At 56.7% G+C, this 15,489-nt stretch overlaps 1 protein-coding gene across 1 annotated transcript in view; it reads left to right on the top strand.

The window, feature by feature from the left end:
• TNRC18 (trinucleotide repeat containing 18) overlaps positions 1-15,489 on the top strand; it is an 84,232-nt gene that overhangs the window by 63,073 nt on the left and 5,670 nt on the right. The window contains exons 19-27 of the mRNA XM_012639114.1: positions 2,137-2,558; positions 7,136-7,288; positions 7,999-8,140; positions 9,689-9,806; positions 10,203-10,278; positions 10,376-10,484; positions 13,212-13,328; positions 13,938-14,102; positions 14,577-15,399. Of these exons, the coding sequence (XP_012494568.1) occupies positions 2,137-2,558; positions 7,136-7,288; positions 7,999-8,140; positions 9,689-9,806; positions 10,203-10,278; positions 10,376-10,484; positions 13,212-13,328; positions 13,938-14,102; positions 14,577-15,399 (2,125 nt within the window). The remainder of the gene's footprint in view (positions 1-2,136; positions 2,559-7,135; positions 7,289-7,998; positions 8,141-9,688; positions 9,807-10,202; positions 10,279-10,375; positions 10,485-13,211; positions 13,329-13,937; positions 14,103-14,576; positions 15,400-15,489) is intronic.

Genomic DNA, 15,489 nt, shown 5'->3' on the forward strand with positions numbered 1-15,489 from the left:
ATAAGTCTTTTCATTGATTTTTTTTTTTTTATTTCTGAAATTGTACTTCTCAGTTCTAGAATTTCTATTTGGTTCTTTTTCAATTGTGTCTGTTTCTTTGCCAGACCTTCCCATTTCTCTGGGGAAATTTCCAGAGCCTTCACTGAAAACAAGTTTTGTTTTACCTCTTTGAGGGTAGTTCTCGCATCCCCTTCAGAATCCTGGGCTGTTTGTGTAGACGCAACATCTGCTTCATCTCAGGGTCATGTTCAATTGGCTTTCTTTTCTCTCCAGAATGTCATGCATTTTCTTGGTTCTTCATTTGTTGAGTAATTTTGCATTGCGTGCTGGACATTGTGGGGGTGAGATTGTGCAAAGTGAGGATGCTCTTATTTTTCTCCAGTGAATATTATTTCCTTCCTTTATGCAAGTATTTCTTTGGCAGGCCTTGAATTCCAATTTCTGTTTCTTGCGTGGCAGCTCTGGTGTCTGTTTAAATCCTGTCTTGCTGTCACCTGGGGGGCTGTGAGTCCTGTGTGGGTGGTGTGTGGGTCCTCCAGAGATGGGGGTAGACGGAGTTTGGGGTCCCTCTTTGGCTCCCTTTCTCCCCTCTTCTGTGTTGTCATTTTCTAGCTGTGTCTTTCCTGGTTCTGAGGTTAGGAGGACTCTACTTCTTTTCCATGCAGGCCCCCCCTCCTACTGTGTGTGCCAAGAACACTGTCTAGCGCCAGGGCAGAGGGTGCAGGGACGAGATCTGACCCTGCGACTCCACTCCCACCTTCCAAGTGCGCCTTTTCTCTGTCCACTGTTCTATCCACTCTCCATCCCTGCCCCACATGCTGTGTGTCTGCAGTGGTTTACATATGTCCAGTGTTCTAGTGGTCTGCGAGGGGTGTCTCATTCCCTCACACGGAGAAGCAGTGCTCTCAGGCCTGTGCTTTCGGGTCTGCCCCTGGTCAGCCATGAAAGCCCCTTGTTGCTTCCCCGCGCAGTGGGAAGCAACTTCTGTTAACAGATTAATTAATGGGATCACTAAGCTTTGCCAAGGACTCCTTCCCACCGGGTGGTCCCTGCCTGTCCCTGTTGCTGTGGCTGCATTTGCTGGGACAATGGTGCCTGGCCTCCCACGGCTGCCGGGGGTCAGTAGGCTTGGGGTGGGGCCCTGGCTTGTCGACTTCTGTATTGGGGGATCCAGGGCAGGCCACTGGCCCTCTCTGAGGTTGTCGACCCAAGGGGCTATTGCAGACATCGCCTCCCCGGGTCTGGCTGGAGGATGCAGGTCCTCCTCACAGCCAGTGGGATGAATACACCTCCAAACCCTGTCCCAGGGAGAAGTGCTGTTAACCGCTCACCTACATGCTTTTCCCGGGCACCTGCCGTGAGCCAGGGCTTGAGCTGCAGGATGTTGAAGGCTCCAGAAGAACTCAGGGATTCATTCACTTCTTGGGGCCTGGCAGGCTGAGACCTGGACTCTGAGGGAAAGGGCAGAGTGTGACATTGCCTGTGATGGCAGAGGTGTGGCAGAGAGGACTGCCCCCAGGGCAAGTGGGTCAGCACTTTTCCAAGTAGAGGTGGCGGTGGGGCGGGGTGGCGTGCTGGGCTCTGGGCAGAGGAGACAGCAGAAGAGAAAGCCTGGAGGTTAGGAAGGTGGGGGAACTTGAGCTTGGGCCTGTGACCCAGCGTAGAGGGAAGCAGGGCGTGGGCCTGGGGAGAGAGCAGGGCTGGGGGCTCTGGTGCGCCCCGCAGTCTACACAGGGGAGGGGGTCGGGTGGATGCCTGGCTGCAGGAAGGGGGGCAGAGAGGCCGGGTAGGGGATTTCCTGCGGGGCTTTCCCACACCACCGCTGCAGCCCTGCGGGCGTGGGGCCCGCCGCTCCCCTGCCCTGGCCGCAGGTTTCCACGGTCACACGGGAACACACGCTCCTGCGCCCCTGGTCTTCACCTTCCTGGACGGTGGCCTTGGCTGAGGACTCGGGGCAGCCGAGGAGGGGCGACGGAGGGGGGGGGGCAGTGAGTCCTTCTCCTTCTCTGGCCTCAGTTTCCTTGCCCTGCGGAGGAGCGACGGGTCTGTGGCGGCTGGGGGTCGGGGGTACTGGGGGGCGGGTGCCAGGAGGCCCTGGAGAGCCCTCCACGAGCCCCTCCTCCTCCCTCCGTCTAGGCACGGAGTTCGAGTACACGGACTCGGAGAGCGAGGTCAAGGTGCGCAAGCGGTCGCCGGCGGGGCTGCTGCGGCCCAAGAAAGCGCTGGGGGAGCCGGGGCCGCCCGCGCCCGCACCCGCGCCCGCCGCTCGGGGCCCCGCCAGCCCCGACAAGGCCAAGCTGGCGGCGGAGAAGGGGCGCAAGGCCCGGAAGCTGCGGGGCGGCAAGGAGCCAGGTTTCGAGGCGGGGCCTGAGGCCAGCGACGACGACCTGTGGACGCGGCGTCGCAGTGAGCGCATCTTCCTGCACGACGCCTCGGCCGCCGCGCCTACACCCGCCCGCGCCGCGCCCGCGCCCGCGCCCCGGACCCGCGCCAAGGGCGGCCCGCTGAGCCCACGCAAGGACACCGGCCGCGCCAGGGACAGGAAGGACCCCAGGAAGGTAGGGTCCCCCTCCCCCCGAGGGCTGGGGGCGCGGGGAGGTCGGGCGTACACCCCTCGCAGCCTCGACTCGGCCACTTGCTCGCCTGGAGACCCACCGGGAGCCCCCAGCCCTACCTGACAGAGGCCCTTAACCTCCCACCTCTGTCTCAGAGTGACTCTGTAAGGTGGGAGTGAAACACCCGGGGCCCCAAAGGAAAACGGTGATATTGAAGCGCGGCTCTCACATTGTCGAGAAGCCCTTTTGTGGTATGGCGTAGCGTTCAGGTGCTCCTCTGGGGACACACTCGGTTAGTGAGGCTGTCCCCCAGCGGGTCTAGCAGCACCCTGCTTTCCCAGCAATGAGCACAAAGGATGCTCTGAGGTCTCTGCAGTAACTGTCAGGTGCTGTGACACTCTCTGTGGTTTCTGTTGGTGGCAGAGTCTCCGGCACTGCTGGTTCTGTTGTGGTTTGTGGCCTCCACTCTCACCTGAAGGAAAACCTCATTTCTATAGAGGTTAAAATGTGAAAATAGAGGTGGGATTTTTCCCCCACCCCTATTCACATAGTCCCCGAAATCTCTCAGTAGACACCCCAGCTTGACAAAACTTGCCTTTCAAGAACTCGTGATATGAGGCCTGTTACCCTTTGGCACTGGCCGCTGGGAAGCTCACGGCCAGTTGTCCCCCTAACCCCTATAAGCGGTTGTGTTCAGACTTAGCCAGTTTTCTACAGTGTCTGACTCAGGTCTCTCCACCCCATGTCCCTGGTACAGGACGAACCCTCAAGTAACAGTGACATTCTAGAGAAAAATCACAAACGGGTGAGACTCGCATCGATTTCCCAATGACGGGTGGTAGTGAGGGAGGGACTGCGTGTGCGTCGTCCACAGGAACCTGGCACTGTGCTCACCTTTTCCAAGGCCGAAGCCACCTCAGGCTTTTCAGGGCCTTGTGGAGCAGGTGCCAGAATAAATCATCATCATCATCATCATCATCATCATCATCATCATCATCATCCTCCTCCTCCTCCCTGGTGACCCATAGTAGGCCCAGACATGTTCTAACTGCTTTACCATGTACTCACAGGACCATATGAAGTAAGTTCCTCTCATTAACTGCACATTATAGGTGGCCCACGAGAGGACAAGTACCAGCCCAAGGTCACAGTAGCTAATGATCCCCTGAGCTGGGCTTTGAACCCTGGGGGTCTAGCGCCAGTTAAGACCACCGGGGGCCTTAACCATTGAGCCGCACTGCCTCTTTGGGCCTTTCCCAAGGTGGTGCCTTTGTTTTGTTTTGTTTTAATCGTTTTTTACAGATGGGGGTCTCGCTATGTTGTTTAGGCTGGTCTCAAACTCCTGGGCTCAAGTGATCCTCTTGCCTCAGTCTCCCTAGTAGCTGGGACTACAGGTGTGCGTGCGCCAGTGCACCCAGCTCCCAAGCTAGCGCCTTCTGTTGGAGACCCTGCGTGCCCACTTCCTGGTATCCGAATAGCTGGACACTTGGCCATTAGGGGAGAGGACCAGAGGCTCTCCGCATGCGGCCTTTTGATGTTGTTGCAAGAGACTGAAACAGAACAGATTGTCAACAAAGGGAGAATTAGACAGCCAAGGAAATCACCCTACAGCCCGTCTCCCCAAGAACAACCACTGTTACTGTTTGTTTGAGATTGTACTTTTGTAATAGTAGCCACCCCTTATCTGCTATGGGGGTGGATGTGGTCGAAGACCCCCAGTGGATGCCTGAAACCACAGAGAATACCAAACCCTATGCTATAAGCACATGTTACGCACTGTGGCTGTATCTTTTGCGGTTTGAGGTGTGACAGCAAAACTAGCACAAATTTCTTTTTACTTCTTCACAAATTCACACATAGAAGATTCTTAGACGTTAGCAACCTCAGCATACAATTTTTTTTATTTCCATATTAAGTCAAGAACTTTCACCTTTTCACTTAAAGGAAGCACTTTACGGCTTCTCACTGGTGTAGCCAAGTCGCCAGCATCACCGCTCTTGTGCTTTGAGGCCATTATTGGGTAAAATAAGGGTTGCTTGAACACAAGCACCGCGATACCGTGACAGTCAATCTGATAACCAAGACAGCCACCGAGTGACTAACAGGCGGGTAGTGGATGCGCTGGACAAAGGCGTGAGTCACGTCCTGAGAGGGCCAGCGCAGGATTTCATCACGCTACTCAGAACGGCGTGCAATTTAAAACTTATGAATTGTTTATTTCTGGAATTTTCCATTTAATATTTTCAGACCGAGATTGACTGTGGGTAACTGAAACCACAGAAAGTGAAACCTCGGATAAGGAGGGGGCTACTGTATCCTTTTTTTTAGACTTTGTGCAGTCTGTATTTTATCATGCGCATGTCCACATGTGATGAGCTTTTATCTTACTTTTTATTTTTTATCAATATTTGTACGTGGCTGAATGACATCCCACATCCTGTGGTTGGTACCATCTTCTGCCACTGACCCTGCTAGCTTGGTGGTTTGGGTGATGATGGTATTTTGCCATCATAATTACCAAAGCAGTGAACGCCTCTGTCTTGTGTACAGAGCTTCTGTCCCATTTGGAAGTTCTTTTCTTTCTTTTTTTTTTTTTTCGAGACAGAGTCTCACTCTGTTGCCTGGGCTAGAGTGCCGTGGCGTCAGCCTAGCTCACAACAACCTCAAACTCCTGGGCTCAAGAGATCCTCCTGCCTCAGCCTCCTGAGTAGCTGGGACTATAGGCATGCGCCACCATGCCTGGCTAATGTTTTCTATTTTTGGCAGAGATGGGGTCCCACTCTTGCTCAGGCTGGTCTCGAACTCCTGACCTCAAGCGATCCTCCCACCTCAGCCTCCCAAAGTTCTAGGATTACAGGCGTGAGCCAGCGCGCCCGGCCATGGAAGTTATTTTCTTATTAAAAAAAAAAAAAAAAAAAAGTAGAAGTAGGAACAGGGGGCCTCCCAGAAATGGGTTTTCTGTTCAAAAGGAAAGAAATAGTTACTGGTTTTATCTGATTCTAACAGTAATTTGGAGGATAAAGAAAAGGAAGAACAGAAAGATCCACTCAGACTTTTTTTTGGCTGTCATTTCCTTTCCTCATCCCCAGCTGCAAAGATGTGCGCCACACGATGAGCTATTTAATAACAGACGGCAGAGGTCACAGAAACGTAACCACTAATGTTCCCCCGGCCCTTAGATGCCTCTGATTTCAGGAATGTGAACGGGGTTAAAATGTGCATCAGAAACAAGAAAATACAATGTGTATATATATATTTTTCCCCAAAATGGGGATTAAACTGTAGCCCTTTTATCTCTAGAACATGTCCTTTTTTGCCCCTTTTAATGCTGTTTGCTTTGAATCTCATGTTTGATACAGATGTTGTGACTTCCGTTGTTGTCTTCGTAACATTTGCCCATTATTATTTTTTTCTGTTTCTTAGTTTTCCACCTCCCCTGGCCTTGGTCATTTGTGTCAGACATGTCCCTTTTAAAAAAGGTAGTTGTGTGATCTGGCCCCAAACCCCATAACCTCTGGATTCTGCCAGCTGTAGTTTCGAGCCCTGCCTTTCACACAAAGTGTCATCATTTTCGGTTGCCTGTGCCATTGGCTCTGGTTCAGAACACCACACTAGCCGTGGCGATAAAAGCGTGTAACTATGTGTGTCGACACCCCAGGGATTCTGTGACAGGTTGCTGGACACCAAGGTTGTTTCCGCTTCTTTGCTCTGATAAATGAATCTGTCCACGATGCCTGTTTTTAAAAGGTTTGGGCCAGTTCCCGCCCCCCACCTCCCACCAGCAAGGGGAGGGGCACACGTCTCCGTGACGGGGAGACCTTTGAGCCGGGCTGGATAGAGCTCTCCCCTCGCTGCTGGGGCAGGGGGCAGTAGGGGACATTCTGGTAGCAACTCAGGCAGTAGCCAAATGGCTTCCCATGCCCCTTCCAGGAGTATATCCTATCAAACTAATTGGTTAGGTTGTTTTTTGTTGTTGTTGTTGTTTTGGTTTTTTTGTGGCATGTCTTGAAAGAACGAAGACGTGGAGGCGGCCTGCAGGCCCCTCATGGGGGCGGTTTCCCCCACGCCATGGCTCAGTGAGCAGCTGTTATAAAGCAGAAACGAAGCTACCTCTATGTAGATCAGTATGTGGGGGGGAAATGTCGCAAAGCAGGACTTTTGGTAAATGTCCACCCATGTTTAAAAAAAAGTACCATGTGTCTGCATAGCCTTTGTATTGACAGGGTTGTATGTGCTTGTGGAAAGTTCTAGAAGGTGCACCATGCTGTTGCTCTGCCTCTGTGGGGTAGGTAGGAGGGTGGTTGGAGAGGAACTCGCACACACATGCATTGCAGTGTTGTCTTTTTTGAGGGGTCAACAAGATATACATAGTAGTAATAAAGTAATTAAGATTCAAAACAAAAACACCTTCAGGGAGAGGAGGGGCTGTTCCATTCCTCCGGGGAGGGTCACACAGAACTTGGGGGGGTGAGCGAGTGGAGGGCAGGCTGGCTGGGGGGTCCTGCCTCCCCATACCCCTGCCGGGAAGGCTGGACCCTTGCTGGCCCCCTGAGGGCTCCCTCTGCTGCTTCCTCCTCTAGAAGAAGAAAGGGAAGGAGGCCAGTCCAGGAGCCGCGCTGCCACCACCCCGCACTCCCGCCCTGCCCTCCGAGGCCAGGGCCCCTCATGCCAGCTCCCTGGCCGCTGCCAAGAGGAACAAGGCCAAGGCCAAAGGGAAAGAGGTGAAGAAGGAGGTGAGGCTCGTGCCCAGGCAGGGATGCCGCACCCCGAGTCCATCACGCCCTCTCTGTGCTCCTGAGGCCGGAGGGAGGTCTCTGCCTGCCACGCTGTTTACCCTCCCTGCAGCCGAGGTTCAGGGAGGCGAGGTGACCTGGCTGCAGTCCCCATGCCCTGAGGAGAATGAGATACGTGGGACTTGGCCCCGATTCTCAGGAGGCACCCACCTTAGCAGGGGTGGAGGACACCTGACAGGTGACCGTGAGACCTGTCGGGCCAGGCGACAGGAGCCCCCAGCTTAGCTCCAGCTCCCCCCGGGCATGGGCGAATTTCTTTGCTCAGTTGGCAGGTGGGGGCATGCCTGGGCGTGCCTGTTCCCCACGCCTGCTAGACCCTGCACAAGCTGTTTTTCCTCCAGCCTATTGTGCCTGGCTGGAGATGCTGCCTCAGTTTCTCTAAGGAGGGCATCGAGGCATCTGTCGAGGTGACAAACATAAGTTCTGTACTGAGTACTGCACTGAGTACATGCAGGCCCCGGCCAGCCAGTTTCCAGGCCCATTTCTTCCTCTCTCTGGCCTCTGGGGTGCACCCAGCTGGGGCCCCTCCTGTGCACATGGCAGATACCCCGGGGCCTGACTGTGGCTCTGGGTTTCCAGGGAGGGTCCCCCGCCAGGCAGGACCCCTGTGCCACGTCCTAATCTACTTTTCTGCCATGCTCTGTCCCCAGAATCGGGGAAAGGGAGGCGCCGTGAGCAAGTTGATGGAGAGCATGGCGGCTGAGGAGGACTTTGAGCCCAACCAGGACTCCAGCTTCTCTGAGGATGAACACCTGCCACGTGGCGGGGTTGTGGAACGGCCACTGACTCCAGGTGAGTGTCCGTGCTGTGTGTGGAGAGGGGCTGCAGGAGGCCCCTGGGGAAGGCAGCTCTAAGCCTAGCCTGACAAGGGAGGGGCTGAGCTAGCAGAGGGATGTAGGCCGGGAACAGCATGTGCAAAGGCCCTGAGGTCTGCGGAAAGGAGGCCAGTTTGGCTCTGGCTTAAAGAGCTGGGGCGAGGGTGGCAAGAGAGCAGCCTTGGGGCCAGGGAGGAGGCAGAGGTAGAGTCTTGTGGGCCTAGGTTAGGAGCTGGGTGTTCATTCTAAGGAAAATAAAAAGCTCTCTGAGGTTGTAAGTGGGGGAGTGATGCAGTTGAGTTGGTTTTAAAATGAGCCATCTGTTGCATAGAGAGTGAACTGAAGGCCCCAAGGGTGGCTGGGAGTCAAGTTACGAGGCTGTCACCATCCAGGCAAGAGCTGGTGGTGACCCCCGGCTTCGTGAGGACAGCAGGGGGAAGACAAAAGCATTGGAAAGGAGAGTGGGTGGGTGGGATGTGGGGGGCTGTGTGGGGAGGTTGGGGAGGGGAACGGTGAAGACTGGAGGTGGGTGAGGAGCTGTCCCTGAGACCAGGGTCATGGGGTCACACGCTGGGCTTTGCTGGTTGGAGTTTGGGGTGCCTGGAGGACATCCGGGGAGGCCACGTCCAGGAAGCACTGAGACCCACGGCTGTGATGCGCATGCGGAGGCAGAGCAAGAGGAGGGGTGCGACCCTGGCGTGTGTCAGTCAGCTGGTGGTCGGCAGCGTGTGTGCTGCACGTCCCAGGGCTGCTGGGTGGCTGTGCTGACCCCAGCCGGGCTCGGCTGACCCGTTCCGCCGTCCTCTCTCCGCATGCCATCCATGTGCTGGGCCCATGGTCTCCGGCCATGCTGCCAGAGGCTCTCTAGGGGAGGCGGGACCCAGGGGCCTCTGAAGGCCGCTGCCCAGATCAACCTTTGCCCCTTCTGCCCTGGTGAGTCACACAGCCAAGCCCAGCGCCAGGGCATGGGAGGCTGACTCTGCCACGAGGCCGTGCATGGGCACAGCGGGCACGTAGTGGGCCTGGCATTCCATCTGCCCTGTGAGCTGTCCAAACTGTCCTGGTCTTTTAATAGTGGTTCGGATGGGGAGGGGCCAGGTCGAAGGCCCCGTCGAGAAGGAGCAAATGAATAACAAGGGGCAGGCTCGAGGGAGGGAGGGGCTGCAGGGTGCGGGTGGGTGCCGACAGCCTGTCCTGGTGTAGGGGCTGGTTTCCACCAGAAAGAGAAAAAGCATGTGGAACATCCCTGAGGCTTGGCTGGGGCTGTGGTAGTGGTGCTGGACGTCACGGTGGGGGATGCTGGCCCAGGTGGGGGTGGATGGGGTGTGCCAATGCCCCAGAACTTCGTGTGCTGGCGCAGAGGGTGCTGGCCGTTGGGGTGGGGATGGACGGGCGGCGGGCAGAGGGGCTGTGCACACTGAGTGGGCGCGCTAGGGCAGACACAGGGGTGCACACGTCTGAGTACTGCCAGACCACCCAGGGTCCCGCGCCCGCCCGGCCCTGCCTCACACCTGCCCTCCGACAGCCCCTCGCTCCTGCATCATCGACAAGGATGAGCTGAAGGACGGCCTGCGGGTGCTCATCCCCATGGACGACAAGCTGCTGTACGCGGGGCACGTGCACACGGTGCACTCGCCAGACATGTGAGTCAGGCGCTGGCCTGTGCAGAGCCATCTCTGTGCTTCCCCCTGCCCCCCAGGCTGTGGCTTCCCCTGCTATAGCTGGCTCAGAACGACTGGGCAGGCCCACGTACCCTGAGGCCCTGCCCGGGGTGGGCCGAGAGAGAGCACGTTGGCCTCTCCTGGGATCTGGCCTGGACCGGCCGGGTGTGCTGAGCAACCCCTGGTTGCACAGATGAGGAAACTGAGCCCAGAAGGGGAGAGAGTGTGGCCATGTTCACATAGCAAAGTCAGTGAGCCTTCGAGTCCTGGTGCGGCGTCCCAGTGGCCTGGGAGGCAAAGCCGGCAGTGGTGGGCTGGGGTCCCTCTGGGGAGGTCTCCAGCCTCTGCCCTGCACAGCACGTTTGCCTGGCCTCGCAGATACCGTGTGGTGGTGGAGGGCGAGCGCGGCAACCGGCCCCACATCTACTGTCTGGAGCAGTTGCTGCAGGAGGCGGTGAGATGGGGGGTGGGGCCCCCGGAGGCTGGGGGTGGGGGCGTCAAGGGCTGTGGCCACAGCTGTGTGCCTGGCACTAAATCCCACGCTGTCCCAGATCATCGACGTGAGGCCGGCCTCTACTCGCTTCCTGCCACAAGGGACCAGGATCGCAGCCTACTGGAGCCAGCAGTACCGTTGTCTCTACCCGGGCACTGTGGTCCGAGGTGAGACGTGCCCTCACCCCAGGCCCTGTCCCCATACGTGTCAACGTGGAACTCTAACTGGCTTCAATGTAGAGACTTATGGGCTCACGTGACAGAACTGTAGGGTCCTTAGGGGTGTGGTTGGATCCAGGTGCCATCCAGACAGTGTCTCCTGGACGTGCGCTCTCGGTGTCCGTCAGCAATGCTGTCATCTGTGCTGGCTTCATGCTAGTGCCTCGGGGACTGTGCTTTCCCCTCTTATCAAGTCTCATTATTGGAGAATGTCCTGCGCCCGGGGTTTTACCACACTAGCGTTAGACTGACCTGCCTTGGGCCGCCTGGTTTTCCTTGAGCTGCCACCGTAAGTCTGATCAGCCAGGCCTGGCTCACATTCTCATCCCTCAAGCTGAGGAGTGAGGTCAGCGTCCTTCTCCATGTGGAGGGGAAAGGGATGGGGACGGTGGCTTCCCCAGGAAAGTTGGGATGTTGTTCACAGAATAAGAGAACGGAAGCTGGGCAGACAAAATAGCAGGTAGGATAGGCGTGGATGTCAGACAAAAAGAGCGGATACTCAAACGATCCACCCCTCAGCTACTGCAAAACCAACACATTGGGGAGATGGGGGTATGGATGTTGGTTAGACCAAAAAATAAAATGAAATAAACAAAAAACACCCACATGCCAAATATAGTCCACCCCTTGGCTACCATACAGACATGCCCAGAAGATGGACATGGATGCTGGGCTGGCAACCAGTGGACGTCTGGTACAGTCTGAGCCATAGGAATTCTGCTGGGAAGATATATTTTTTTCATTTTTAGTCACTGATTTATCTTTGAAATTCTGAAAAGTCCCATTAAGACGTTAAAAATCTGTCTTGGATTCAGATTTCCGGGAGCTTTCTGTCCGCCTGTACCGTGAGGGTTAGCTGCTTTCTATGCCTGCCTCACCGTGTCATTCTTGGATTCTCGGGCCTTCCTCCTGCCATCGTTCTGAGAACCCCTTTGCCTCCACCCATGTCACATCCCATGTCTTTCTCTTTCTTGGTTCATGTTCGTTCCCTCATTTTAGCAGAAGATCTTTCAGTAACTTCCTGAGCAGGGGCCGTGGGAGGTGAATTTCTCCATTCCTCAAGTCTGTGATCTGTTTATTCTACCCACATTACTTACAGATAGTTGAGCTGGGTATAAATCCTAGATTGGAAATAATAGTGTCCTCTCATCATTTCAGGGTCATTGTTCCATTTTTATCTAGTCTCCAGTGTCGTTTGAGGAGTTCAATACCATGTGGATTCCCAGATCTTTGTAGGAGATGTGTTTTTTTTCTCCTCTGGAAACTTTTAGGATCTTCTCATTATCCCTAGATCTGGAATTCCATGTGGTTGTGTGTGTGTGTTCATCATGCCGGGTATCTGGGAAGGGGGCCTTAGATTTCGAAGCAGCATCCTTCAGTCCTGGAAGCTTTGCTTGTATTGTGTACTGCATGGATGACGTCCCTCGTGCATTTCATCTGTTTTTCCTGGAACTCATGCTGGTCTGGTGCCCCACATGTTTGAATCTTTATTTCTATTATTGTCTCTTTCCTTATTTTGTTCAACTTCCTGGGAGAGTTCCTCCACTTTATCTTCTAACTCCTTCTGTTCTCTTGAATTTTAAAAGTTTCTGCTGTCGTTTAAAAAATTCTTGAATTCTTTTTATTCTCTGAATATTCCTTTTAAAAAGAACTCTGTTTCATCAACACATTATCTTATTTAAAATTTCTGAGAGGACTTTTTTTCATGTTAGATTTTGTGAGCTCCCTGTGTCTTCTGGGAGCCCCCTGCCTTCTGTTTGTTAGCTCCGAGCTCTTCCTTTCATCAGAGACCACTCACGGCCTTGGTGACCCGTAGTGAAGAGTCGTCACGGAGCCGATTGTAAGCTCTGTGCATGAGTGAGCCCTTGTCACCACGGGTGGGCAGAAGTGACTTGTTGGGCCCCCAAATACCTGCACGTGGAGGTCTTTTCCCTTCAGCTGGTCAGAGTCCTCGTGTCCCTGGGGACAGAGGCTTAGCATCCAGCATTTGGGAAAGGGCCTGGGGTGTCCCCCTTCAGTGTATGGAGTTGCCTGTTAAGCACTGGTTTTGGTGTGGGGACCACCTGCCCTCCCCACCTGTGCCCAGCGTCCTTCAGTCCGGAGCCTCTCTCTAAGGGCAACCTCCCGGCCGTTGCTGGCCATCCAACCCTCAGCCTGTTGAGTGTCACGGTCCCCTGTACTCAGGCCTCCAGAGGTACCTGGTGCCTCTTGGGCTGAGCCTTGGCGGGGTTCTCTTGGGAGAACTGCTTCTTTCTTGTTGGCGTCGCCTCTTTCCAGGAGACCAAAGTCAGCTCCTTCGTGTCCATGCTGATGTCCTGACGTCCCTCCTACCCCACCCCTGCCACCTCCCACCTGTCCTGCGTCCTTCAGGGCTGGTGCTCTTCCTTTATCATTGTTTCCGCCAATGTCTTGGGCGTGAGCGGGCACAGGCCTGTGTGATCCGCTGTCGGTCACCCAAAGTTAGCTGGAAGTGGGAGAGCCAGTACTCCCGCCTGGACTGCCTGGCTCTGAAGCTCACATTCTGCACCACTGTATACCCACCACTGACATCCCACTGCTGTGCCTTAGAGACTAGGGCTGTTTATGGGCTGATTTCTACCGCCCCTCCCACCCCCGGCACCCCACCAGGGACCTGGAGGTCTGAGGACCTGCCCTGAGCTGCCCCTCCTCTGACAGGGTTACTGGACCTGGAGGATGACGGGGACCTGATCACCGTGGAGTTTGATGACGGAGACACAGGGAGGATCCCCCTCTCACACATCCGCCTCCTGCCTCCCGACTATAAGATCCAGTGTGAGTGACGGGCCCGTGACACCCGGGGTTCCCGCTGCCCACCCAGGCCCTCACCCCCTGAGGTCAGCCCTGGGCTCTGTCTGCCACGTGGACCACAGGGGACAGAAATGGCAGAAACCATGGGTGGGGCGCCTGGAACGGGGCTGGAGAGGGGGGGGTCTCAGGGCTCCCAGGTCCTGTGTCCATGGCCCGTGGGGCTGATCGAGGATGGTGACAGACAGTTTAAGGCTCGGAGCGGCCGCGGCAGCGTGGACTTCCTGCCTCAGCGCCCCTTTGGCCAGGGACAAAGCTGGGCTTCCAAGTGGTTCATGACTTACCCAGGGCCCACCATAATGACAGGCAGAGGCAGGACGTGGACCCAGCACTGCCGAATTCACAGAGTTGGTAACATCAGAGGTTTTGAACATTTCCTAAGTGGGTCATAAGAACGACAAAAGTCAGCATCTACGTTCAGCCCCTCTGAGTCCACAAAGCACTCTAGTTCGCTCATTCTGCGGGGGGTGCCTTGCTGGGCATCTTGTGCGCCAGACGGGGAGCTCTCCTGGGACCGGTCACATGGCGTCGTCTGCAGAAACCCAGGCCTGAGCCGCTGTGCGCTGTACCCCGCAGGTGCCGAGCCGTCGCCGGCCCTCCTGGTGCCGAGCGCCAAGCGCCGCAGCCGGAAGACCAGCAAAGACACCGGGGAAGGCAAAGATGGGGGCACGACAGGGTCAGAGGAGCCGGGAGCCAAGGCGCGAGGGCGCGGGCGGAAACCCAGCACCAAGGCCAAGGGCGGTAGGTTGGCCCAGGCCCTGCCTGACCAGGCTCGAGGCATGGGCGGTGGTGGGGTGGGGGTGAGGCTCCTCCAGGCATCCCCGGGGCCGGGGACCCACACAGGTAACCACACCCATCTCTGCAGAAACGCTGCCCCCCGGGGCGTTCTCACCAGTTGACATGGTAGGACATAGGCAGAGATAGGCAGGGCGGAGATTCAGCCTGGGTGCATTTCCCTCCAGAATCCAGAGAAAAGGGCTTTGTGCTGAAAGCCAAAGCTTTGAGGACCCATGTGGCACAGCACAACGTAGACATAGACGGGTGTTGCAGAGGCCCCCGACGGGGCCAGGCAGGGCACAGGGCCGGGTCCCCACGCCGGACTTGGTAGAGCCGGGACTGCGCCCAGCTGTTCCGACTGAGCTGCGGCTGGTCTCCCGCCAGGACGGCAGCAGCCCCTGCCCAGCCTCAAATCTGTTTTCTTTTTCTCTTTTCCAGACAGAGCTGCTGTCCTGGAGGAAGGGGGCTCAACGGACGAGGTCCCCAGTACTCCCTTGGCCCTGGAGCCGAGCAGCACCCCAAGTTCCAAGAAGAGCCCCCCAGAGCCTGTGGACAAGCGGGCCAAAGCCCCCAAGGCCCGCGCGGCAGCCCCACAGCCCAGCCCCGTGCCGCCCACCTTTGCCAGCGGCCCAGCTCCTGAGCCCTTTGGGGAGCTGCCGGCACCCCCCGCTGCCCCCCTCATAACCATGCCCGCCACTCGCCCCAAGCCCAAGAAGGCGCGGGCTGCCGAGGAGTCGGGCGCCAAGGGCCCTCGCAGGCCGGGGGAGGAGGCCGAGCTGCTCGTCAAACTGGACCACGAGGGGGTCATGTCGCCCAAAAGCAAGAAGGCCAAAGAGGCCCTTCTGCTCCGTGAGGATCCGGGGGCAGGGGGCTGGCAGGAGCCCAAGGGCCTGCTGAGCCTGGGGGGCTATACCCCAGCAGCGGGAGGCAGCGAGCCCAAGACCGCCTGGCCCAAGGCCGCGGATGGGGACCTGGCTCCGGAGTCCGGGGCAGGGCTTGCGTTCGAGGACTCTGGGAACCCCAAGAGCCCGGACAAGGCCCAGGCCGAGCAGGACGGGGCTGAGGAGTCGGAGAGCGGCAGCAGCAACAGCAGCAGCAGCAGCAGCAGCAGCAGCAGCAGTGGGTCAGAGACGGAGGGCGAGGAGGACGGCGACAAGAACGGGGACGGAGGCCGCAGCGCCGGGGGCCGCAACTGCAGCGCCTCCAGCTCCAGAGCATCCTCCCCTGCCTCCTCCTCCTCCTCCTCATCTTCCTCTTCCTCCTCCTCCTCTTCTTCCTCTTCCTCTTCTTCCTCTTCTTCATCTTCCTCCTCCTCCTCTTCCTCCTCCTCCTCCTCTTCTTCCTCTTCCTC

Source organism: Propithecus coquereli, unplaced genomic scaffold (assembly GCF_000956105.1).
Source record: "Propithecus coquereli isolate 6110/MARCELLA unplaced genomic scaffold, Pcoq_1.0 Scaffold137, whole genome shotgun sequence".
Lineage (NCBI taxonomy): Eukaryota > Metazoa > Chordata > Mammalia > Primates > Indriidae > Propithecus > Propithecus coquereli.